General features: G+C 40.2%; 3 protein-coding genes across 5 annotated transcripts in view; 2 read left to right on the forward strand and 1 right to left on the reverse strand.

Annotated features, from left to right (window-relative positions):
• Window positions 1–32: 32 nt before the first annotated feature.
• ankrd45 (ankyrin repeat domain 45) lies at window positions 33–2,809 on the forward strand. 2 transcript variants are annotated; one of them, XM_066691637.1, is made up of 6 exons: window positions 33–386; window positions 1,292–1,561; window positions 1,667–1,834; window positions 1,967–2,061; window positions 2,382–2,520; window positions 2,649–2,809. In XM_066691637.1, the coding sequence occupies exons 2-6, from the start codon at window positions 1,315–1,317 to the stop codon at window positions 2,678–2,680; spliced, it is 681 nt and encodes a 226-aa protein (XP_066547734.1). In that variant the 5' UTR covers window positions 33–386; window positions 1,292–1,314; the 3' UTR covers window positions 2,681–2,809. The 2 variants fall into 2 exon arrangements, with proteins under 2 accessions (XP_066547734.1, XP_066547733.1); XM_066691636.1 differs by having other exon boundaries at window positions 53–386; window positions 2,382–2,809.
• Window positions 2,074–11,737, reverse strand: LOC136714250 (quinone oxidoreductase-like protein 2). Of its 2 annotated transcripts, none has more exons than XM_066691634.1 (11): window positions 11,645–11,737; window positions 9,031–9,145; window positions 8,180–8,333; window positions 7,899–7,995; window positions 7,471–7,529; window positions 6,792–6,854; window positions 6,417–6,526; window positions 3,967–4,048; window positions 3,564–3,745; window positions 3,243–3,471; window positions 2,074–3,131 (listed from the first exon to the last, which is right to left on the reverse strand). In XM_066691634.1, the coding sequence occupies exons 2-11, from the start codon at window positions 9,087–9,089 to the stop codon at window positions 3,060–3,062; spliced, it is 1,107 nt and encodes a 368-aa protein (XP_066547731.1). In that variant the 5' UTR covers window positions 9,090–9,145; window positions 11,645–11,737; the 3' UTR covers window positions 2,074–3,059. The 2 variants fall into 2 exon arrangements, with proteins under 2 accessions (XP_066547731.1, XP_066547730.1); XM_066691633.1 differs by having other exon boundaries at window positions 11,588–11,687.
• A 79-nt stretch (window positions 11,738–11,816) lies between these two features.
• The window catches only part of rasal2 (RAS protein activator like 2), a 96,499-nt gene continuing 81,899 nt past the window's right edge, over window positions 11,817–26,416 (forward strand). Inside the window, exon 1 of the mRNA XM_066691630.1 lies at window positions 11,817–12,770. Coding sequence (XP_066547727.1) covers window positions 12,581–12,770 — 190 coding nt within the window. The 5' untranslated portion in view covers window positions 11,817–12,580. The remainder of the gene's footprint in view (window positions 12,771–26,416) is intronic.

The following is a 26,416-nucleotide window of genomic DNA, read 5'->3' on the forward strand; positions in this document are numbered from 1 at the left end:
ACAGGGAGTGGAAATACAACTTCAGAAAATACGGAATACCGATCACGTAGACAACCAGGGAGCTTTTGCTTCTGCCTCCTGTGTTAATAAGTGATAACGATAATAATAACAATAATAATGAACAGTAAAAGTCGGCGTTATTTTTACGTGTATTTCCTTGTTACAAAACTGAGCTAATCAAGTACGATATGGGTTGCCAAGATTGTAGTTATTCCGGATGGAAATCGGATCAAAGTGGAACTGAATGCGAGTCCCAGTCACACACCAACACGGAGCACAAAAAGGAGCACACCTGGTTCCCATGGCGACAGTGGATACATTGGGGTAGAAAATGCAGTTTTTGTTTCATTGTGGCTGAAGCACCACTTGCTCTACGCATAAGACAGGTACATTGTTCATTTATTCCTTAAATAATTAATATGAATCATACAATAAATCGCAAAATGAGAACCATGAGGTGTAATTAAACTAAAACAAAAATAGGTTATAGTTGATTACATAATGTACTGAAATGTGGACAAGTGCAAGGTATTACATGCAGGTAACAGAAATGTCCACTATAATTACACTATGGGAGGAATAGAACTAGATGAAGTAACGCATGAGAAAGACCTAGGAGTCTATGTGGACTCCTCACTTTCTCCAGCCAAACAGTGTGGGGAAGCAATAAAAAAGGCAAACAGGATGTTAGGGTATATTGTCAAAAGTGTAGAATTGAGAACAAGGGCAGTAATGTTCAGACTGTACAATGCACTAGTTAGAGCTCATCTGGATACTGTGGACAGTTCTGGGCTCCACACTTCAAGAAAGATATCGCTGCTCTAGAGGCAGTTCAGAGGAGAGCAACCAGACTTATTCCAGGTCTGAAGGGAACGTCCTACTGAGAGACTGAGGAACTGAACCTTTTCACCCTGGAACAGAGGAGACTACGTGGGGACTTGATTCAAGTCTTCAACATCATGAAAGGCATCTACCACATCAAACCAGAGGAGCTTTTCCAGATCAGCAGGGACACACATGGAAATTGGGCTTCAAGGCATTCAAGACGGAAAACAGGAGACACTTCTTCACACACAGAGGCATCACAATCTGAACAAACTCCCCAGCGATGTGGTTGAAGAGACAATTTGGGAACATTTAAAGTCAGACTGGATAGGATCCTTGGATCACTCAATGGACACCAAATGAGCACGATGGGTCGAATGTCCTCCTCTCGTTTGTACAGTTTCTTATGTTCTTAAATGCAAGTCTTTTAAGCTGTTTACAAATAACTTGCATTTTATTATTGCAGGTCACAATAGTCACTGAGGAAACATGAGATCTGGTGAAGAAAACCCCATATTGCACTGTTCTTTATCAGGGGATATTGAAGGTCTCCGAAAACTGTTTGAAAACATAGAGAATGACACAGTGGACCACAAAGAAAAACACACGATGTTCCTCCAGGAGAAAGATGACGTTGGAAGAAACATCTTGTTTGCGGCCTGCATGCTCGGCCGGAGCGAAGTTGCACGAGAACTGGTGAAACGTGGATCCGATGTAAACGAGAGCACGGCCAGGGGTAAATTACAGGGGGGATTGTCATGTTTTTGACACAACTTAAATAAATACTGTTTATTATACAAATTATATAGCCTAACAGAACCATTTAACCCCCCCGCCGAAGGTTATACTCCTCTCCATTGCTCGGCTCTCTGGGGTCAGCTGGAGACAGTGAAGATGCTGGTGGAACTGGGTGCTGATATGCAGGCCGTCAACTTCCGTGGGGAGAGAGCCAGAGAGGTCGCCTGCCGCTACTCCAAGATGGACTGTGCCAAATACCTCAGCTGGGCAGGTATGAGAAAACACAGCCTCTGATTACCAGTAACTAATGCGATGAGATTTCTCGTGCTCATGGTGTCCTTACAGTCACACTACACTGAGACAATCTGTGAATATGGAGTTTAACTGACCTCTCTGTTTTTAGAAGCCAAGCAAGACTTGCTGTTGTACATCAGCCGCATAAGAGAAACCATTGCTGATCCAGAGAAAGTTCACGGGAGGCTCAACAAAGAAGACAAGGTACTTAACAGCTGTCATCAAGAGCTTTTATTGAGATTCAGAAGGGTTTCACCATTTTGCCATCCTTTAATGTGTTTCTACCAATATTTCATAGTTTTCTGTGAATGTATATGAATGCAAATATACATTTCCACTGCACAGATTTAACAGCCCCACTTTAATCACATTTCGAGAATCTCGTTAGTATCTCTCGTTTATATCAGTTGCCTTGGTTTTTCTTACTATTAATCAATACGCCGTTGTGATCGTTTAAAACATGAGACTCGGCTGATGAGTAAGTAAAGATGTAAAGATGTTGGTGCATGTTTTCTATGTTTCAGAACACTTGCCTCAACTCTTGCACATCAAAATATGACTGGATTCAGAATACTAAAAACCCTACTGCACAGGACTTTGTGGATCAGAAGAAACATCTTGAAGATGTACTCAAATCCATTCTGGCAAAACTGATGGCTCCAAGTGAGTCACTAACCATAGACAGTTTGATTTTACTATTTAAAGTTTTGTCATATCATTCACTTATTCTTATTTATTCATGTTTTTTTTATTTTTGTCCCCTGTTAATACTCACTTATTTTTTATTGCAGCTTCAGAACCTTCTAAAACCCACAAGAGATGAGCACGAGGCGGGAGCATGTTTTATTACAGTAATTAATCCATACTGATTTGTAATTTGTGTTTTGGACTTTTTGTGTGAATGAAATACCATAAATAGAATAGTCTCTGAGATTAAATTGTAGTTCCTCCACATCCTTATTACAGTTTCTACATACCAAGGTGATATAATAAGCGTGAAGCAGTGAAGTCCTCTTTACTGCTCCCTACGGTGTTAGGGAATTGCTCAGAGCTGAAGCAGTGTGAATGAATTGCATTCAACTGGTGATAATACCAAAGAAAAGATTTAAATCCATTTGAGAGTGGAACTGTGGCTGCAGGTGAGCTGGTGTTTTGTGTGCACCGGCCTAATGGAAACTAGAAGATCAACCCTGTTCTTCTCTTTATTTCTTCATGGATAAGACCACTTTTCCAACAGACTGGCGTTGTGACAAGTGGTGAAGGGCTTCATTCACCTGAAAAAATGAAACAGTTCTAAGAGAAATAATCACAGAGCAATGTTGTACAATGTTTCGAAAGCATAAACAGCATGTGTGTGAATGAATAACGCTGTGTGCAAGGATTACCTGCTCCAGCCTATATGTGGCACCAATGTGAGGCTTGATTTTTCCCGCCTGGCAGAGCTGAATGGCTTTAGAGATGGACTGTGAGAATACTGGGAAGTCCTTGTCACGGTAGCGCCCCCAGAAAACGCCAAGAGCGGAAATGTTCTTCAGCAGGAGCAGGTTGGCTGGAATAGAAGGGATTGCTCCGCCTGCAAAGCCAACCACTACAATTCGGCCCTCCCAGCTCAAGCTGGAAATAAACAAAGTGGCGTACGTTTTATGGATAACTCATTTTTTACCACAATGACCAAAATAAAAACGGAAAGGAAAAAGGCTCCATACCTACTGAGAGCATCCTTAAAGACATCCCCACCAACTGCGTCAAACACTACATCCACCCCCTTTTTGTTTGTAATCTTCTTGAGCTCCTCTTTCAGGTTGCCGGTTGTGTAGTTGATACTCGCAAATGCTCCTTTCTGCACAGCGAGGGCACACTTCTCAGCACTACCTGCGGCTGCTATAACCTTTCGGTATTGGGGGAAAAAACAAAGCATTCAGTTTTTGTTTATAACCGATATTTCTGCTCAGAATCTCTGTCCTACTTGTAACTTACTTTCATCACTCTAGTTTTTGAATAAAGGAGCTGCATCATTTGAGAGAAAAGGGGGGGTCTCTTTTTCACCTTTAGGTAATAGTTACAGCATAAAAGAATATCCATGAGTTTGCTGCTCTTTGTGTACTGTACCTTTGCCTGGAGAGCATGAGCTGCGATATCCACTGCAGCGAGGCCAGCTCCTCCCGCGGCTGCTGTCACCAGCACGGTCTCCCTGCAGACACACATGGGCAACATAAACCAGTTAATCAGGCTATAGAGACAGTGCACCTGGCTCAGATTAACAATACTGCATACGCTGAATTTGTACTGGGAAAAAGACAGCAGATAATTCAAATTTAGGTGGGGCATTTCTTCTGTCCAGCAGAGTAATAGGATGTTAACATTGGCATACACCGCAGAAAAGCAGGAAGTTGGAACTCTTTGACGGTGAGGGCAAGGGTGATTTGGACATGTTTTCTGTACTGTTTGTGTCTGTCTTTTTGATTAGCTGCATGTTTAGAGAGAAACCTGTTTTCATAGTGTAGTTAGGCTCAAGAAGAAGATGGGGTTTTGTTTTGGATTTATTTTGTTTGGCACTATACACTCACCTAAAGGATTATTAGGAACACCATACTAATACTGTGTTTGACCCCCTTTCGCCTTCAGAACTGCCTTAATTCTACGTGGCATTGATTCAACAAGGTGCTGAAAGCATTCTTTAGAAATGTTGGCCCATATTGATAGGATAGCATCTTGCAGTTGATGGAGATTTGTGGGATGCACATCCAGGGCACGAAGCTCCCGTTCCACCACATCCCAAAGATGCTCTATTGGGTTGAGATCTGGTGACTGTGGGGGCCAGTTTAGTACAGTGAACTCATTGTCATGTTCAAGAAACCAATTTGAAATGATTCGACCTTTGTGACATGGTGCATTATCCTGCTGGAAGTAGCCATCAGAGGATGGGTACATGGTGGTCATAAAGGGATGGACATGGTCAGAAACAATGCTCAGGTAGGCCGTGGCATTTAAACGATGCCCAATTGGCACTAAGGGGCCTAAAGTGTGCCAAGAAAACATCCCCCACACCATTACACCACCACCACCAGCCTGCACAGTGGTAACAAGGCATGATGGATCCATGTTCTCATTCTGTTTACGCCAAATTCTGACTCTACCATCTGAATGTCTCAACAGAAATCGAGACTCATCAGACCAGGCAACATTTTTCCAGTCTTCAACTGTCCAATTTTGGTGAGCTTGTGCAAATTGTAGCCTCTTTTTCCTATTTGTAGTGGAGATGAGTGGTACCCGGTGGGGTCTTCTGCTGTTGTAGCCCATCCGCCTCAAGGTTGTACGTGTTGTGGCTTCACAAATGCTTTGCTGCATACCTCGGTTGTAACGAGTGGTTATTTCAGTCAAAGTTGCTCTTCTATCAGCTTGAATCAGTCGGCCCATTCTCCTCTGACCTCTAGCATCAACAAGGCATTTTCGCCCACAGGACTGCCGCATACTGGATGTTTTTCCCTTTTCACACCATTCTTTGTAAATCCTAGAAATGGTTGTGCGTGAAAATCCCAGTAACTGAGCAGATTGTGAAATACTCAGACCGGCCCGTCTGGCACCAACAACCATGCCACGCTCAAAATTGCTTAAATCACCTTTCTTTCCCATTCAGACATTCAGTTTGGAGTTCAGGAGATTGTCTTGACCAGGACCACACCCCTAAATGCATTGAAGCAACTGCCATGTGATTGGTTGGTTAGATAATTGCATTAATGAGAAATTGAACAGGTGTTCCTAATAATCCTTTAGGTGAGTGTATATAAACCTGCACTTATTTCTCCACATACTCCCTGTTCCTGTCTATTTCCTGAGGCCCCGTCTATTACAAGACCCCAGCATTGCGGCCACCGCCCATGGTGTGACAAAACAAATATATGCTGACTCATGGTTGTGAAACCTGGTCACTAAATGCAAAAACATGTTACAGAAACTGCGGACAACACAAAGAAGCATGGGAAAATGTATCCTTGGAAAAACAAGAGAGAAACAGAAATGAATGGATCTGAGAACAAACAAAAATGTGACATCATTGAAAGAGAAAATGTTAAAATGGCAATGGGTCGGACACATTAAAAAAAGAACCGATCACAGAAGGACAAAGGATGCTATTGAATGGATCCCAAGAGATGAAAACAGACCAGGAGATGACCACGTGGTGATATATAATATTTAGTTCCTTCTTGAGAATGAAACCCCTTAGACAAATGCTTATGCCAAATAAATTAATTATAATATAAAGAATGCGTATGAGCATTATTCTGGGCTATGGAGCACTAGCTGGGATGTTCGCTAGGGAATTCGCTTGCTCAATAGTGAATAATTTAGATTTGTGTTCTGATTTGTCATTTCCCTTCAGGCAACTGCTTTCTTTCTTACAGAATCTTTGGCAAAGTACGTGAAAACGGCTTTAATGTTTAGTGTGCTTCCCATGGTCTTCAACTTACCAATCTTTCCCTCATTGGGACCTTCAAAGAGCGTTAAGAATTCACAGTTATAAATACACTCGACTGTATTGTTAGGCTAAAAATACTCGCCCCGGCTGCGTGGCGGCCCGGTGTTGCAGTGCGAGAATCCCGGTGCCATAAGACACGCCGAGAGCAGCTGCCTCCTCATAGCCCAGCTCATCAGGGATCTTCCACAGCAGCTTGAGGAGATAAATTGTCAATTAAAACAGCAGACAGTTTAGAGCAGAGAGCAGTGTTACACTAAAAACACAAGCAAAGTAACATTTCCTTCCTGTGCTTTTCTTCCAATCATCCCCAAGTTCTAAAATGGTCTAAGTCTTCATCTAGTTCCAGATACATAATCCAGTTTGTGTCACAATCACTAGGACACTTTCCATTGACAGTGCCAATATTATATTACACTAGTCAGCCGATGAGACAGTGAGGTCCAGAGAAGTGAAATACCTTTTGATCCACAACGCACTCCTCCGCCATTCCACTTCCTCCCAATCCCAACACACGGTCCCCCTTAAAAGACAATTCAATGCATTACTCCAGAAGCAAAATAATGAAAAGTTATTTCTTTTTTCCTTGGGATGGCAGTTTAAAATATACATGTCTGGTAAAGAAGGCACGATACTAAAATCTCCGAGGGGTCAAGTTCGACTGACCTCACCTTTGTGGGATTCAGTCAAAATCATCCTTCCTTTTACTCTACTCTACTCTAGTCACATATTATCGGTTTCTTTTTGCTGGGCCTGTTTTGGTTCATTTCAGATGCTATTTTACACCATTCCCCTCTGGGCGCAGGAATGTCGCTTCAATGCACAAAACTGTCTTCAGACCAGATGTGTGGTGAATTATTAATATCCAAGAAAGTCTGTATTCCATATACATTCACAAATATACTATGCGAATGTGTGGATATACAGACATACATTTATTTCTCGGTACAAATACAACTATATATATATATATATAATTACATACTGCATTTTTCATATGGATACATATGGACTTTCCAAATAATAAAACTGCATATTGTACATTAACTGGAAGAATTTCACTACATTATTGTTTAACAATTGCCTTTTTTTCCCCCCTAAAACATTTTATTTTTTATTTTTTTATTTTGGTGCCTTACTTTTTGTACTTCTGTAACATCACTTCCAGTTTCAACCACACACCCTGAGAACTCCATCCCTGCAACATATTTAGTAAACAGAACACACTTCATAATTGAATTAGAGCAACGTCTTTCTGCTTTCAATGTGTGTTTTATGTTTAATTATTGTTCTAAGAAAAGCACAGGGCCTCCCAGATATTATGAAAGGCAGACAGCACACCTTTTTTTTTTTTTTTTTACCTGCAACATGATCATTAGGCATGTGCCTTAATCATTCAAGGAAGACTGATTTTCATATCTGAATTACCCTTTATAACTCATATATTTATCTATATCGGCCTACATTTCACATAGTGGCATGGAAAAATGTCGTCGACTTTAAGATCTGAGATTGCTAATTGTACAATTTGCTAATACTGCTGCTGTTGATCAATTATGCAACCTACCCGGAGTGAACGGCAGGGCAGGCCTCTCCTGGTACAGCCCCTGACATACGAGGATATCTGCAAAATTCAGGCCACAAAAATGGACAGATACCCTTACCTACAGAGACCAAAGATAAAGAAAGTCATATTTATCCGACTGCAAACCAAATTATATTGAACAACAAATAAAAACCAAGGATGAGACCAATAGCACTGTGAGATCAGTCAACAGGAAAAATAGATGTGAAGGCTCAGTTCTGTGAATCCAGGGGTGGGACAGGCTGGCCAGTGGACTCATGTACCTCAGCAGGTTTGAGTTCAGTGGCGGGTACATCGTGCAGACTGAGGGGTTTCTTCAGCTCTGTGCACACTGCGGCTCTGTACGTGTGATGCTGCTGAGAGGAGGTCCTGTGGATGGAGGGGGACAGACCCAACCTGCCCCCCACACCTGGGGGTCTGCACCAAGACAAGAGCATTTCAACTGCAAACCAAATCTCTAGATGGGTAATTTAGAAATGCCTTTCAATAAAGATCTGTATGAAAATCAGTGAATTCACATGCTGCATTCATTATAATTATATTCTACATGCATATATCACTCAACCAGTAAACACTGCATTCGTGCATGCTTTCTAATGTACACATATGTTTAGTTTTTTTGTATTTGTAGTTTTTCAGGTAGTTGTCGATAGTATGATAATATAATATCAAGATCAATAAAATCGAATCAACGACATTTACGTTACTTATTTGGAAACAATGTAACCCAACATGTTTAGTTAATTCAGTTTGAGTGTGCCCGGTAGTTAGCAGAGTGCAAAGCAAAAGAAACACGGAGTGATGTATCACTGCATAGCATGAGAGAAGTGCGTTTATTTAAGTGCTACATTTCGGACACTGACCCCTGATTTGTGGTCGCAGATTTCCGCAGATCTGCGCGGCTCCGCCCATGAGAGCAGCGGGATTCTGCAAATGCGCGCAGAACTGCGGAAAGCTGCACGACAAAAACACGACCTTTGTGTCCACTTTTCAGCAGATCAGAGTTGAACCCATAGTCCCACTTTGACAAGCTCAGAAACACACTTCACCCGAGTCTGATCTGAACGAAATGAAATGGCCAACGCTCTCCAGACACAAGCAGCCATGTCCAAACCTCAGGAGATGTCTGAACAGTCTCTCCGGCACCGTGTGGAAAGTGAAGCGACCTGCCATCTTCACTGCTGAACTTCAACCCTGTGTTTCAACAAAGACACACAAACAGCGCCCACCTATGGAGAACACACAAAAGTCCAGTATGTTTATATAATAAACACTGATTAATTACATTTAAAATGGCAGTTGCTTGAGATGTGCTGATGTATACATTCAAAGCAGTCTAATAAAGTGAATTAGTTACATTGTAGTGCAGTGAGTTGTTATCTCAGGTGTGCAACACAACACTGTGTATCGAGTTTGTGTTTTTTCTGGAAGCACCTTCCCTAAGCTGTATACATCTAAATAAAAATACCAAGTTTATATATATATATATATATATATATATATAAGAATTTACAGTACAGTGTAAGAAAGGATTAATAAAAGTCAAAGAAAATGAGGAAGAGTTGTTTCACCAAAATAACCACAAGGGGGAAGTACAGAACAATTTTCGTTCAGTAGCCCTTCACTTTCATTAGATCCTGCCTGTATATTTATGATTTTCAAAGTATGTACAATATGTATGCCTAGATCAAGTTAATAATATTGCTATAATATTGATATGTATTGGTGTAAATATCAATCTTAAATGAATCCAGAGTAGAAATATCCTGATACAGACCATACAAGGTATTTTACATATGGTGTTGAGACAATATGAATTAATTATAAACAAAATGTGCTAACCACAGCACACACCCTCAACCTAGTAGACTACTAAAGGACCTTAAGAGGGAGACTGGGTTTGTGACGAAAGCTGAGCTCAATATGTCAGTGTACATTCACCATGCTAATGAGAATTTAGATCAGCACTATTGCCTTTTACTAATTTCTTAAATGTACTAATCAAAAAATGTAATTGACCTCACTAGAATTTCTATTTCACCACGCATTTGCTACAGGCCAATGCACATCACAAATAAATTATCATAAATGATCTAAATACTACTACTACTACTACTACTACTACTACTACTACTAATAATAATAATAATAATAATAATAATAATAATAATAATAATAATAATGCAAACACAGAAATAAAGACCTACATGGGTACAATATGATAGAAAATTTAAAGTAGATACTGTATGTTTTCAAATAAAAAATGTTGATTACCATCTCATTCTCCTGATATTTAGATCAATGCACTACTGATTTTTTTAATGGTTGTCTCCCGAGTGGTAGAATATCCTTGGTGTCATGTAAACCTAAGCAAAAACTGCTAATGAATATCCCAACTAAATATGTAGTTTTTATATATTTATATTACACTTGTTTGGACTACTAAAAAGCCTAAATATGTGTCTGTTGTTTCTCAGTACACATTTCCACGCTCCGGTCTGTTAGCAAATGCAGTAAATGCATCAATGGATCTCAGTGAAAGCTTTCCGGGCTAGTAGCACAGTCACAGCACTTTTTGATGGCAACTTTGACAACAGCAAACTAGGAGCCAAAATGTTTTCGCATACTGGAATAAAAAGATAACTAACAAAAGGTTTTGCTATTTATGGTGCTAATTCCCTGAATAGCTGTCACACCTTCATAACTGTTCCCTGTCCAATTAATTGCATAACCTAGAACTCTGGGAACTACACTAGTAATGTTCCCAACATTTACCTAAAACTGTGTTTGTTAATTGGCATATATGATTTAATTGAATTACAGCACCTTAGTTTGAACTTCAAACATGCTGTTTTTATCCCAGTTAGCCTTCACAAAAATCTGTTCGGGAAAAGAGCTGAATACAGCATTCTTTGGAAGCATTAAAGGCTGATGAAAAGTGATTTGATTAAAGCATGAAATCTAAAGGCTGCTGTCGTCCATATCCTCTTATCTTGCTTTGCAGGAGAAAGAATACAGGCATCCTTTCACATGTGTAGTAAGTATACTTGTCCGCTTCTCTGAAAAAAAAGATCATATGGGTTTGTCTTATATATATATATATATGTGTGTGTGTGTGTAAAAGAAAGTGATGTGTCAGCAGTAAACCACTGATACGGGCATGCTGTGCCTTGAGGCAGTGATGAAGTTTTATGTTTCATAATCTACCAGCCTGTATGTCATGAGATTTTCAAGGTAGACACCTGCAATAAGATATGAATCTCAGTACAGTTTTCAGGGTACAAAAAGTCTCATAGGGGACAGTCAAAATGCATCCTTATTCTTACATAGTTGTTGCAAGTTTCAGCTCAATGCATGCTGTAAGTCATTAGTTACACAAAGAACAAGTCATTATTTACTTCCTAGTCCGTTTGCAAGAGACGGTTTTCAAATTCACCCTAAATACTGTACTGCAAAACACTGTGTTGTACTGTAATACACTATACAGCACAGTTTACGGTGGTAGGGGGACACAAATGCCTACTTCTGCTTTGTGAATTGCACTATTATTATTAGTAGTATTATTATAAGGGTAATTAATTAATAAGATTAACAATAATCCTGCAAGAGAACAAGACTGCATGTTGTTAGATGCACTCATGAAGAACACCCATTGGACACAGAGGTATTACCGGTCACATTCATCACTGAGGCTCCAACTTTCTAGCACAATCCTGCAACACGAGTACCTTTGCTTAATGAAATACGCCACAACTAAGCGGAACAAAAATCGAGGTATTGCGGACTACTCAGATGTGCTGACACGCAATCGGACCTGCCGTCCCCGCCGGGCGCTGCACCGTCTCTGCGGGTCGATTACACGGCCTGGGGGCTGCTACTCGTGGAGCTCTCGCCTCCTTGTGTTGGGGATCGGGGCGCTCGGTGCTCGGCTGCTCTGGCCTGCCTCTCCGGGATCCCGGCTGGAGCCGTGATTGAGGAGGAAAGCTGCTGGGGATTTTAAAACCGGGGACGGGGGTCTGCGTCTGTTTCTCCGCCGGGGAAAGCAGAGCCATCTCGGAGCAGGAGAGCGGCACGGTCGAGGGCTGAGCCGGGAGGCAGTGAAGACCGAGGAGGAGAGTCCGGGCATTTAAACCCCCAGGATATGGAGTAACGGTGGGACCCAGGCGTGCGCTGCCCATTGTGTGTCTCTTTGCGATCCACATGTCCGGAGCCTGGGGAAAGGCAGAAACTTGTCATCTGGGAGGAAAAACACTGTAGTTTCCCAAATGATGGAAAGCAACACTATTCTATTGTGTAAAGTGGAAACAATGAGATGATTGGGGCAAAGGGGACTATATCCAGGTAACTCCAGCGGGATAGACACTGAAGTGAATGGAGCTCATAGACTGAGACTGAGGAGGACCTGATGATCACAGAGAAACTGAAAAAGACATCCAGATGTGGTCTATATTATAATACAGATGCGTGAGTTCATACTGATAACAATACAAGAGGAGGTGTTTTAAAACCCCCCTCAGGGGACAGAGGCGAGATCTTCCCTCCAGAGCTGTGGATTAGGAAGTCCAAGTCAAAACGAGCACACCGAAGAGCCTCTCGAATGGACACGGCTCTTTCTGTGTCTTAGGCTTGTGTTGAATTGAGTTGAGTTGGGTCATCACTAATTGATGGACTTGTCAGGCATGGATTCACTGCCAGTCCCTGGGATGTATCATGGAGGCGTCTCCGGCATGGAAACCGACTCGATGGCCGACGATCTGGACTCGATCCACGGCGGGATGATGTCCTTGGACCCGCTGGTGGACCGGATCTTGGTGGACTCGGTGTGCCAGCAGCAGGGGTGGGTGCGGGTCTACGGTAAGACACTGTCCATTCCCGGTTTAAAAAGACACTCTTGTTTTAATGCTTTTTTTTTAATTTAGACACACGCCCGACAGCTTCTTCCCAAGAATAGGTGGATCTTCGCCCGATCTGAAGGAAATGGTGTCCAAAGCCACAGTGTATTGCCGAGGCACAAAGACACTTGGTTTGTGTGGGTCTGGGTGGGTTTGTTGTTGGTGCAGGGGTGTAATATAATGGGCATCTCTTTATTTCTGTCACACAGCAGTATCTGGCTGTAAGGTGCTCAGGTTGCTTTTAGAGAACTGAAAATGCATTACATCCACTTCCCCTTTGTATTGAGCATGTAAGGTCTACCTTTTATACTATTATTGTTAGTCATCCTACCTTTCCTCTTTTTTGCACACACAGTAGGAAATACAATAGAAACCCTTAATAGTAGCCTTTTTACTCTTTTTAGGAATGGATCCCTATTTTATCTGAGGGCACAGCAGCATTGAAGGTGGTGTGCTCTTTAAAAGTGTAGTTTAATATCCTTGTTTTATTTCCACAAGCTCCCCCTTAGCCTATGCACGGTAAGGCAAGTTTCAGATCAGTGGTTGATCAGTTTAAAACACCTGTGAAGAAACTTGCAGTAATTAACCACCTTTGTCAGAGACAGGCTCCTTGATGGCTAAAGTAGATTTTGGCTTTGAAAAAGAACTTGGAACTTCCCAGAAAACATTCTTTGTTGCTGCTTATGAGTCACTTCCTCCGGTTATCAAAGGTCCAGGGCGAGAGAGATTTGAAATGCATCTCTCTTTGCTTATTGCCTTTTATTTTCTCTCTAATCTCTTTTCCAGAGCTCCAGATTACTGTATCGTCTTGTCTCTTGCTTTTGGTTAGAGCTGGAGTAACAAACAGAGCTCCGCGTCCTCTATCAGTGCTTTACCGGCAGTCTGTTTAAACAACGATGAGAGTGCATAGGCCTGGAGGAAAAAGAGAAGCTTGTACTGAACTTCAGATGATGTTTGCTGAAGAGTGTGTTTGTTAGCCATTTTTATAAAGACATTGTTACTGTTCTTACCATCCTTATTTTAAAATATAACTCCAGAACAGGTAGTACTATCCCAACGAGTGGTTTGTTAGTGGAGTTCAAGAATCGTAAAACAAACCGAAAACCTCCCTTATGATGTATTTGAAGCCACAGCCATTTATTTCTACACCACAACAGTCTCCTTTCCCCCTTGCAACACCGCTTGTTATAGGAGTATTACAGCTTTGTTTGAATCCACTGACACATTAATATTGTAAGTAAACCTTTCACCAGTGACTCAATTCAATAAAAAACTCTTAACGCTCAGGGTGGCAGTGGACGGTCAGTGTTTTAACCGTTTTGGATAGTTAAGTACCACTGAAGTATCCAGATCTTATTGGTGATGCCTTACATGCCCGAGGAAGTCCGTCCGAGCGGCTCACATGTTCCTTATTAAGTTTGATTCCCGCTGTTGGTGGCCGAGCTACAGTGCGCCCTGTGGTACGAATTGAATATGGGAAGGATTCAGTTTCCCCCTCGCTGAGCACTTTCACAGCGTGCTGCTGCAGGTGATAGAGGTGATACTGTTGGTTAATCCCAGAGTGCTGCAGGCCTGTGTTTTCATGTGCGTTCATTGTTCACTGCCGAAACACTCATGACTCTTGACATTTGCATCACGCATGAGCTGCAGGCGAAAATAGTGGCGGTGTTTAAATCATACAAAATACTAAACGGTGTGTGGTACAATGGTGTCCATCCTATCATTTCACTCAGGCCTGCACTTTAATTTAATTTTTGAATACTGACATACTTCTTGGCCCACTCGGTGCATTTAAGGTTTTCATGTCCCTTGGGAGTTCTTGTCACAAGCTGTGCATCCTATCTCATGAGAAGAAGCCTAACCATCCCGCTTTCACTGTACTGGAGGTCTAATTATATTTGGTCAAATTCAGCACCGGCCGTACTTCAATGGCGGATCGAGTTTCGATTGGGTGCATCACAATAGCCTTGTTTATCTGTGTTCAGTGCAAGACGCATACAAATATTGATATTGTCCTGTGCAAACAAACTACTTCATTGTCATATTTGTATTAGGATTGTCTGCCAAAGACATGCGGTAGGACTACACCCTGTATGAAGAGATTCCCAGGAAATTCACTATGCAAATATAGCCTTGCCCTTTTGCTGTCATTTTTTCCACATGCTGACCATGAACAAATATCTCTCATTGATTTAAATAATGTGTTGTGCTGTGTTTTAGGAGCCTTTATATCAGGTTCATTGCTTTGTATTTTATCCCTTTTATGGCCACATTCAAGCTAGAGAAAACAATATCACTTGCTATTTGATGGAGGCCTGGAGTGTATTTGATAATTTTCTTCACTTCAATTACAGCACGCCATAAACAATGTGTTCTATATTTTATGAACGCCACATTTTCAGCCTCCGTTCCTTTTCAGCAGCCATAAAAAATGCAATGAACCCAAGGAAGCTTTATTGAAATGAACATATGGACTCTTTTATTTGTTTTCTGACTTCACCGGATTGGATGACCTTGCTTTTCCAAAACGGCTTTGCATCCTTGGATCTTAATCTACAGATTTTTTGGCATTTAAAAAGGAAAGCCTTCCTAATTGATTATCCAATTGTGATGATCTAGCAAGTGTTAATAACTCACTTTTTTTTTGCTTTTTCCTTTGTCTAATTATTTTATTTTTATGGTTTTGCTATCAAATCTACCCTTCAGTGTGTGTTTGTATAGCAATTGGAAGCCCTGGCGCAGTAAGTAGGCCTAGGTGGACTTCGGTCCCTTTGTCATCCTGGCAGATGTTGTAGGCCCGTGCTTTCCATCCCTTTCCCCCTTTGGAAGTGATATTTAAAAATAATGTAAACAAATGGAGAGAAAAGAAAAGAAGGAATTGTAGAGATAAAAATGGGAGAGCAAAGGAAACTCGGTGTCAGAGCGCATATCCCCAAACAAGCACTTAATAGAGGAAGCTGGCCAGGAAGACGGATAGTGGGGGAGAGAGCCTGGCAGGATAGTGTTTTCAAATCCGCTGTAGCCCTCCCTTGTAGCGAAGACATGTTACTGGTTCTGTGATTTGCTGCCACTGTTACAGAACCTGCAATTTGGTTCTGTAACCTGAAATTGACACCACATTCATCCCAACTGGGTCACATGTCTATGACAGCTTGATAATGGCATGTTAATGTGGACTGAGTGCATGTGATTTAATTACTGGGGAATTTCATATTTTTAATGATTGTGCTATAGCCTTTTGAACATGCAAAAAAGGTAGTTGAGTGAATGCTGTTTTTTGCGGGCAGCGAAACCTATTATTAAACCTACTATACAGCAGGTAGCATAACTGAAAAAAATCAAGTTCATCAAATGCAACTCAATACTCTATAGTCAAGAAATAGATGAGAAACTGAAACGGTCAGTTTTCTTCTTTTTTTTGTCCTCTAAAATGTTCTTCAGGATCTTCCACTAGTTTCTTAATTCCATTTGTTCATCTCTGTCCATAACTGTCCGTTAAAACAATACAACAAAATCCAGATGTTTCTGGGAAATTATTTTGATTCTTGTCAAGAGGCTAATTTGAAGTCTGAGTGGTGGATTCTGAAACCATTTAGTTCCACTTTATTAGGTGAAAACAGAAAAGCAGAACATTGTTGTGTCCCTGTCAGGTTAGTTAAAAAGAAAGGGACTGTCTGCTTTGAGACCTGTTCTAAATCACCATTACTAATCTCATGGGTGGTCATCTTATAGTTGCCTGCAGCAGATTTTGGTTTATTTACTTGTCATTTCATTTCATGTCTCCTACCCCACACCGAACTGGTCATTCCTATTCTGCTAATTTTAAACCTGGCCACAGGACAGAGTCCCGGGGGGGTGTTTAGGCGGATGCTAAATAAGTGACACTCTGGAGAGACTTTACAGTAGAGCAGTGCATGGGAAAATTTGAAATTTGGAAGGGGTGGAGGGGCAGGGCTGGTAGGCATGCTATAAACGGCTCAGTTTTCCTGGCGAGTTTCTCTGGCGCCCTCCTTTATCATTCCTAGATACTTTGGGTCTTAGGATGCATACTTCACATGATCTGGGGGTGCTTCTCCAGAGGAGGGCAAAGTTGGACGAGATTGACACTTAACAAAATGCATAAAGTCTGTTCAGCATGAACTGGGGTGGACCACTTAAAAAAGAAAAGAAACAATTAGTAACTTCCAAGTTATATTTTTTTATGTGAAAAAAAAAAAAAAAATCTGAATCTGAAAAAAGCTGAAAACTGTCCTTGCAAACTGCTTGGCACTTTCTCTCTTTTTTTCCTTATTTAAAAAAAAACCTTTTCAAGGAGGGGGAAGGTGCTGGGAGGTGGGGGGGGGATCTCGTAACGGTCAGTGTGAATGCTGTGATTGTGCTCAGACAGCAGCGTGCCTGTTTGCCAGGCTGTGGAAGGATGTCGGACTGACTCAGTCTCGCAGTGATGTAACCCTGCTTTATTTTGTGAATGAGCTCAGGACTATGGATTCCAGCTCCGCAGACACTCGTGTTCGTCACTGCATTCCATCCGGGAATGGTCCGGTCCTTAAACACCTCAGTAAGAGAACCCTGGGATTCTGGATCGGTCTGGACTCGGGGTTAGTGCAGCATTAACCAGACCTTCTAATGAGATTCTCAGTCTTAAATAAAAAAACAAGTTCAATGTGTCTTCCGAAAGCTTACTTTCATGAGGAAGAGTGCCAGTAAATAATTTACTTCAGGACAGTAAGATGTGCATAGTTTTTAGGTCTGAGAAATATCTGCATCTTTTATAAAGAAATCTACAATAAAATAAAGGTAAAATAACTACTGACCGATTCTACATGAGCTGTATAGCAGTCAGAATAATTTGAAATAGTGGCCTTTAATACAAGCTGAGAATCTATCAACTTGAAGCAATGCACATTTTCAGGACTGCTTCAGAGTGCTGTTTGTATTCAGTAAGTTGTAGTTTATTCCATAAGCACTACCCCGTGTGACACTCGGGTCAAAGGGAACCTAGAACTGGTCTAGAGATGTTGTACAGTTGCAGAATCTTTTTTTAATCTTAATAAATTGGGAATCCCTTTTGAAATGTTGCACTGGGGTCAAGTTAATTATACATTTTGTTGTAAAAAAAAGCTTTTATTTATATAAGTGCACTATCTTACGAAAATTGCATAAGCCAATAGACACTGTGTGATACAAAACAAGTTTGTTAATTCATTTGTTTTAATTTTGTGCACTGAAGGAATAGTCTGTTGGATTAGTTAAATTGTCTATAACATTTTTAGAAATTCCCCTTTGAAACCAATTGAGTGTATTTAAAAAAACAAAAAGATGCAGTTAAGTTCTGTTCCTGCTTTTAGAAATGTATTTTACTTTGCTATGTGTTCCAAATTCTGAGAATGTACTTCGTATCTATTGTGTTGGAGACGGTAGATTACAAAGTAACATCTTGCATTCCAAAAGAATACCTGAAATTTAATTTGTCTTACTTATCAGAAAGAGAATAGCAAGTCCGCCTTTCATTCACACCGAGTCGGCTGTGTTTCAGAGGCTGCATGTTATGGTGCAGAAGTGGTTGTTGTAATTGCAATGTATTGTTTAATCTAAATCAAGTGTCAGTTTGTAATGAAAATGATTAATAGCGGTGTCCACATTTGAAAGCGGATCCACTGCAGAGATGCAAATTATTATAATAGCCTATGTTTTCCAACAAGGTGAACAATTAAGTTTTCCAGATTTTGAACTTGTCAGTTAAATGGATGTTGTTTATAGGAAGAGACAATTCTGTTGAACATCTGATGCACTTACTTTTATATGGTTTATTTTTCAAAAATCCTTGGAAACGTATTGATTTGCTTTTTTGAGTTGATGTCCATCTCTTTTTCTCATAATATTGACTTTTCTGATGTCAACTGCGAGACAAAATGCATTAGGCAGTCTTTATCTCCCTTTCAAAACCCAATTCCAACACCTTGTGATCCGGAAAATGGATCAATTTCTCTTTCCTGTAGTGCTTTACAGTTTTAATGCTACAGACATCAAGCAGAAAATGCCAAAATGGCTATTGCCAGGGTTCTGTGCTGTTGCAAAGCTTAACTGGATCTCTTTATAATTAAACCGAGGTATACAGCGGGCAGAGAAAGGGGATTGTGTCTAAGCTTATTAACTGGTTCCCTTAGTTGCCTGAAATGAGTGTGACAGGAAGTGTTTAAGTGGTTTAACTGGGCTCATTCTTGCTTGCTGCATGTGTGCGTCTGACTTAGCTTTACTCCCTACTGACTGTACTTGTGGCTTTCTGTCCCACTGAATCAGCACAACTGAACCAGGCTACGGAGAAGAGTATTTATTAATCACGAATTGAAATAAAACCTGGATGAATGTACACTGCTTTGTCACATTTCCTTTCCCACTCCCCACCAGTCAGTCTTTCCATTATGTCACAACTGAAACCCCCCAGCTTCAAAAAAAGAAACTTGGAGAACAAGAAATTGAGTAACTTTCTGTGCGGTCACAGGGACTGTTGTGAAGTGTGTTTGCTCTATAGGGTTGTCATTCACACGGGATTGTCCACAAATTCGAGATTAATCCCCAGGACCCTGCTGAGAGGAGAACCATTCAGAGGAGTAATCTTAATGCTTATTGAATACTGATTGAGGTTGATCCTATAATTTCCTTATCTTTAGTTTCATACATTGGTATTTCAGATGAAAAATGTTCCTGTGATTACCGTCTTTGACCATGTTATTGTTTTTTCCTTAGATTCTGGATTCAGTTGGTTTTAGGGATAGATTCAGATTTAGTTCTAGGTTTGTGCTAGATTTAAGGGAGGACCAGTGTTCTAATTGTTTTTTAATTAGGAATACATTTATTCAGTGCGAGTCTTAGCTGGTCCCAATCATTAGCACTCGGCTGCATGTTTTGCACATGAGATGATTCAGCAATTAATTTACTAAACCTCATACATGCCTATCAATATGTTATCTGTATAACAAGCAGAAAGGGGATTCATTATTTGCCTTTGAATCTCTGGACTTCCTCCAGGGCCCACACATTCTCCAGGCAGGTGTGCTTAGAAGTCCCACATCATCCTGTGAGCATGACTGGGATTCTGGCAGCAAGTGTCTCCCACCTGCACCACATTGGATCCTAATTGCCTTTATCCACATATCCAATCTTTTTGTCAATTTTAAACCAGCATGGCGCGCTATGGCAGCAGCACAGGCACGGTTATAATTTCGCTTGGCTTTACGGGGAGAAGGGAATTACATTTTTGACCCTAACCGATCAAATGTCATATCTTTGTAGAACTGCAAAGCTGTGATTATGACTCATTAGCATATTCATTTATCAGCACTGAAGCCATAATGTAAGGGAGAGATTATTGTGAGATGTATATTAAATCAAAGTTATATAACTGGCCTTAATCAGCTTATGGTTGTTGATGTGTAACCAAAAAACAGGGCATATTTGAATTGAAAAAGACATAGAGTAATGTTTCTCCAGAGACATTCTCTTACTGCAAGAAATAAATTCCCAGCCACAGTATCAAACAATAACTAACAATAACTAATAATTCTGTTTGTAGTATTTCTCACAATTCTATGGGCTGTTGGGGCTGATGACACATTTGCATAAATTGATATAGGAGGCTATACAATTTTGCTTTAAGTATTCCAGCTATGGATAGTTAACTTAATTACTAGATTTCCAAAACAGAGCTGAAGTGTTACATGCGTTAAAGGTCAGATTAGGGTTACAATTTATCCAGGCTAGGTTTAGCGTTCGATTCTACAGTAAATTTAAGCTTCATTAATTATGGTTAGCGTAGCTTTTCTACTGATTAAACTGAATCGTGTGCAGATTTCCTGTAGACTGAATGTGGCAGTAAGGCGTTGTTTTTGATGAAGGTACTGTTAAGAAAAAGACATCTGTGTGTGATGCCATGTTTACTACCGGTATGCGTATGGCTGAGTTGGAGTCAATAATTTGTTTGTGGGAGATCTGTTTCGGTAATGTGAACCCATAACCTGAGGTCGTTTGTCATTTAAAAAAACCTGGTGACAGACGTTATTCGGAAATCCATCCTTTACAGTAAAACAGTATCTGCTGATGATGGGGGGTTCCCCCAACTCTGGAATAGGGTTGCTGCAATCCTACCAAAATATGTGTATTGCTGTGAGATGTATGCGACCCATAATATAGTGTATTTGCATTTAACATTGATTCCATACAAAAAATCTTAGCTCCAACATGTCTATGCTTGTAGGCAGTAGAGCTTGTTTATTAAAATCAGATTAGTTAACTCCGTCAAAAGGTAGTAGACATGAACAGGGACACTTTGAGACAAATAACAGCTGTACGTCTAATTCTATGGTGAACCTTTTCCTTTTCTTACAGAGTGTAGATATACCAGGTAGCTCCTAAAATTCTGCCTGAGTAGTTTGTTCTCGTATATCTACTGTACTTTATACCTTTTCTTTAGCAATGTGTAGATGCTTTTTTTGCTCAATAGCTTGCCTAAATTACATGGCTGCAAAGATTTACAACATGATCATGTGTAATTTAAATAATTTGTTGGTTATTTTTAAGACTTTTGTCTTATTATTTCTTGGAAGTTAGCAAAATGCTTTAAGTATTTGGAAAGCCTAGAAGACGGGCCATACTGTACATTCCTGTGGAATCCCCCGTTGGGCACAAGTTAAAATCTCAGCGCAGGGGAATGTTTTAAATGTCCTTCATCAACCAAACCGCTGTGCAGATTCAGTGGTCAGGACACATCAGCATTTTCATCTATGCTCTGTGGTCATTATTAATTTATGGCCAACAACGGTATTACCAATGCCCTGAATCGTAGTTGTCCAAAAGAACGCTAACGCAATCTGTTAGTCTGGTATTACTGTATTTACACAGAAATGCATTTTAAATCCCTGATGAAAATTTGAAGGCATGTCAGCAGAAATGCGACGAATGGAATTAAGTCCAAACTGAAATGTTTTGGTAATTTGCAGCATGTGGAGTTGGTTGAGATTGAACAGTAGTTCAGTGATGTTATCTTAGTTACTCAAGCCCTGGAGTAATAGACTAATGTTGTTTTTCTCCCAAAAGTAGTAATTCCCCTGATTTGAAAAGGCTTACTTCCTCTTTTGATGGTTGTCTACTTTCTGGTGTTTTTTAAATTGTATTTATTTGGGTTTTATGAAACTGTGGAAGCAAGAAACCGCTTCCAGGGTTACTACCCAGAATTAGCACCTGTGTCCCACTGTATGTTCACCAGCTCACATTCATGCACTACACTGTATAAACCTTGGATGGGTCTCATGATTATTAGTCATACACTCTGGTGATGGTCTTTAAACCCTTTCCTGGTTTCTTTATTCAAATTTGAAGTAGCCTAATAATCAGTCTTAAATCTCTAGTTAATGAACGGTACTAACAAAGATATTTGGTTTCTTATAATTTTATGCAATAGTGGTTGCTGTGTAAACATTTTAAAATGATGTATTTACTAAAACGATCTCATTATTCTTATTTGTCAAACACCTTTAAACAAAGCATTGTTTTTGTTTCGGTTACTCTGCGTAATTTGAATTGCTGGTGAATTGGTTCTTTGCCAAGTATTTATGAAGCTAGCCTATCTGTTGGACAATCTTGATAATGTGATCTGTGGTCTAGTGGTTAGAGAGCAGTAGGGGTCTGGGTTTCACTTTGAGATGTCTAAATATTGCATATTTTATTTAAGGCTAAAATAAATTGTTTTAGTCTATAAGTGATCGCAATTAATGTGTTTTGTGTTCTGTGAAAGTGAATTCACAGTAACTTTCAAGGAAAAACCACACAAATAAATGTAACTAAACAGAAAATATAAATGATTCATCACAGTACTTCTGGGTATCTGCTTAATCTACTGGCAAACTAGATTATTTTATGCTGAGAATGATCTGATACCATACTGAAAACTTTCAATATTGTTTACTGTGCCTTTCTGACGAGTAATGCTTTTTTTGACTGCCTTGTTTTGAATGCCAGTCAGTGTTTGTGTTACACTGCACATTGCGCTGTGGAAATGCTAAATTATGTTTGTCTTTCCACTGGTGAAAGTTATGACATTAAACAGGCGAACCTGTACAAAAATGTGTTCAAATTAGTAAAGAAATCAAACAAAAGAAATGCATCTACACTTGAATTGGATAGTGGAAGCTTGTCAGAGCAGAAGAAACCTTTGGAAAACCTTTTTTTACATTTTTACATTTCTAATAGTTCTATTGTAGGAAAAAGGGGCTTTTTAAGTCTTTATGTTCAGAGCTTTATGAGATTTACAAGCTGCACTATAAAAGTACTGGATAAATTCGGTTGCAAAAGCTGAGGTGTTAATCAGCAGCTTAGACTCTGATATTCATACAACCATAACACATCTTGCTATCAGTGAGTTGGGGTTAATAGTTGACTATTGTCTGTTTGGCAAGTCCTTTAAGATAATAATCAAAAATAAGACTAGATTCTATTGAACGATTCCTGAAGATAACCGTTTTCTGTGGAAGTATGGGGGCAAGGTACAGGGTGATGCCGCTGTTGTTTTTTTCTCCAATTAATTATTAAAACATGTTTTATTTCTCAGATGTATTGTAATCTTTACAAAAGTACTTAAGGGACTACTTAGAGGTAAACATCTGAAGAAATGAAAGAAAAAACATCTACAAAATGAGACATGCACTTTAGAAAAAGCTAAATTGGAATGACAACTTCCAAACCCCTCCCATTATTAAAACACTAATTAGCAGCACAGTCCCAAAACTCTGCTTGGCGTCCCTTTAAAACCCATCGTAAATGGCGACCCTGCACGTGATTGTTTCTATTGTTTTTTTTTAGTTAGGACACAACCTGGTACTCGTTGTAGGATCCCTGGCGCGGCTGGACTGTCAGAGCAGCTCTGGGTGTCTCTAACAAGCGCTTGGCAGCTCTCTCTGTCAGGGAGGGTCCGGTGTCTGTTACTGGAGACAATAGGGTGCGTAGGCCCATTCTTTCTCGGTCATCCGGAGCAGGCGGGGAAAACAGTTTGTACCATGATGTGGTAAAGGAGGGATACGCCAGGGAAGTGTTATTGTTAGACCATTAATAGTAGTTCTTTGCTTGAAAATCTGGGATGATAGTTTGCTCCAAGCACCGTTTGTTAAGTCAAAATGTAGATCCCATATTGTTTTTTTAAACCCAGTGCTGACCTTTTGCATTTGTATTGTCTAGCTGTTGATTGAGTAGAGACTAGAGTAGCTTTCATCTCCAAAACAAACTAGTTTCAGGTCTTTCAAAACATGTTTAAGACAACTTGTTGGTTAGGGCACCTGTTGTTCCTTTTTAAGTTGAAGTCATTAGAAGTTGCTTTACATATTTGGTCTTTTATTTCTCACAAAACAGTGTAGCAGTGTTTGTGACTCTGAGTATACAGTGAGGGGGGAAAACGTATTTGATCCCCTGCTGATTTTGTACGTTTGCCCACTGACAGAAATGATCAGTCTATAATTTTAATGGTAGGTGTATTTTAACAGTGAGAGACAGAATAACAACAACAAAATCCAGAAAAACGCATTTCAAAAAAGTTATAAATTGATTTGCATGTTAATGAGGGAAATAAGTATTTGTCGACTTAGTACTTGGTGGCAAAACGCTTGTTGGCAATCACAGAGGTCAGACGTTTCTTTGCAGATCCTCTCCAAGTCATTAAGGTTTCGAGGCTGACGTTTGGCAACTCGAACCTTCAACTCCCTCCACAGATTTTCTATGGGATTAAGGTCTGGAGACTGGCTAGGCCACTCCAGGACCTTAATGTGCTTCTTCTTGAGCCACTCCTTTGTTGCCTTGGCTGTGTGTTTTGGGTCATTGTCATGCTGGAATACCCATCCACGACCCATGTTCAATGCCCTGGCTGAGGGAAGGAGGTTCTCATCCAAGATTTGACTGTACATGGCCCCCGTCCATCGTCCCTTTGATGCGGATCAGTTGTCCTGTCCCCTTAGCAGAAAAACACCCCCAAAGAATAATGTTTCCACCTCCATGTTTGACGGTGGGGATGGTGTTCTTGGGGTCATTCCTCCTCCTCCAAACACGGCGAGTTGAGTTGATGCCAAAGAGCTCGATTTTGGTCTCATCTGACCACAACACTTTCACCCAGTTCTCCTCTGAATCATTCAGATGTTCATTGGCAAACTTCAGACAGGCCTGTACATGTGCTTTCTTGAGCAGGGGGACCTTGCGGGCGCTGCAGGATTTCAGTCCTTCACGGCGTAGTGTTACCAATTGTTTTCTTGGTGACTATGGTCCCAGCTGCCTTGAGATCATTAACAAGATCCTCCCGTGTAGTTCTGGGCTGATTCCTCACCGTTCTCATGATCATTGAAACTCCACGAGGTGAGATCTTGCATGGAGCCCCAGACCGAGGGAGACTGACAGGTATTTTGTGTTTCTTCCATTTGCGAATAATCGCACCAACTGTTGTCACCTGCTTGGCGATGGTCTTGTAGCCCATTCCAGCCCTGTGTAGGTCTACAATCTTGTCCCTGACATCCTTGGACAGCTCTTTGGTCTTGGCCATGGTGGAGAGTTTGGAATCTGATTGATTGATTGCTTCTGTGGACAGGTGTCTTTTATACAGGTAACGAGCTGAGATTAGGAGCAGTCCCTTTAAGAGAGTGCTCCTAATCTCAGCTCGTTACCTGTATAAAAGACACCTGGGAGCCAGAAATCTTGCTGATTGATAGGGGATCAAATACTTATTTCACTCATTAACATGCAAATCAATTTATAACTTTTTTGAAATGCGTTTTCCTGGATTTTTTTGTTGTTATTCTGTCTCTCACTGTTAAAATACACCTACCATTAAAATTATAATTACATAATTACAAAATCAGCAGGGGATCAAATACTTTTTTCCCTCACTGTAGGCCTTGGTGCCCAGTTTAAAAACATTCATAATTGTCATAACTTTGATTCATATTATTGTACTTGTGTATTGATAACCCGTACCAAGGTATAAATAGGAGTACAGTGAGCTCATTGTTAGACATATTTAATTCAGTCATAAGATCAGGTATTCAAGACTCTCTAACTTTAATGTTATTTTCTTTTAATGATGTCATTCCTAATGCTTATATAAATGTATTTATAGTGCTGAAAATCCGAACAAAATAACCTGCTATATTAAAAAATGCTAGGCCTGATCATGCCTTACAAACTAATTTGATTGGTTCTTAATGGAAATATGACTTAAAGGCAGGTTCATAGCGTATGTTTACAGTGGCTGTTTAAAGGCTGAGAAATGTATGCAAGAATAGCAAGTATTCAAATGAGTATGCAAATGCATTTTGGGATTGTGTACCCAGTAGAAACAATCTGTACAGTTTAGTATCCAAACAGTGTTGCTTATCGAATGTACAGTTTACCAAACCAAAATGTAACTTATACAATTTGCAATACAGATGACGATGGGTGACTAATTTAATACAATCAATTAGTATTTTGTATGTTTTTCCACCCTTCGTCTTCTGTATCAGTTTCCTTCCACATTCATTTCCTATGTTTTATCCGAACCACAGATCTTCAATGTGTATGTGTGTATTCCTTTCGAAGGCA

The sequence above is a fragment of the Amia ocellicauda genome, chromosome 19 (genome assembly GCF_036373705.1).
Source record: "Amia ocellicauda isolate fAmiCal2 chromosome 19, fAmiCal2.hap1, whole genome shotgun sequence".
In the NCBI taxonomy this organism is placed as follows: domain Eukaryota; kingdom Metazoa; phylum Chordata; class Actinopteri; order Amiiformes; family Amiidae; genus Amia; species Amia ocellicauda.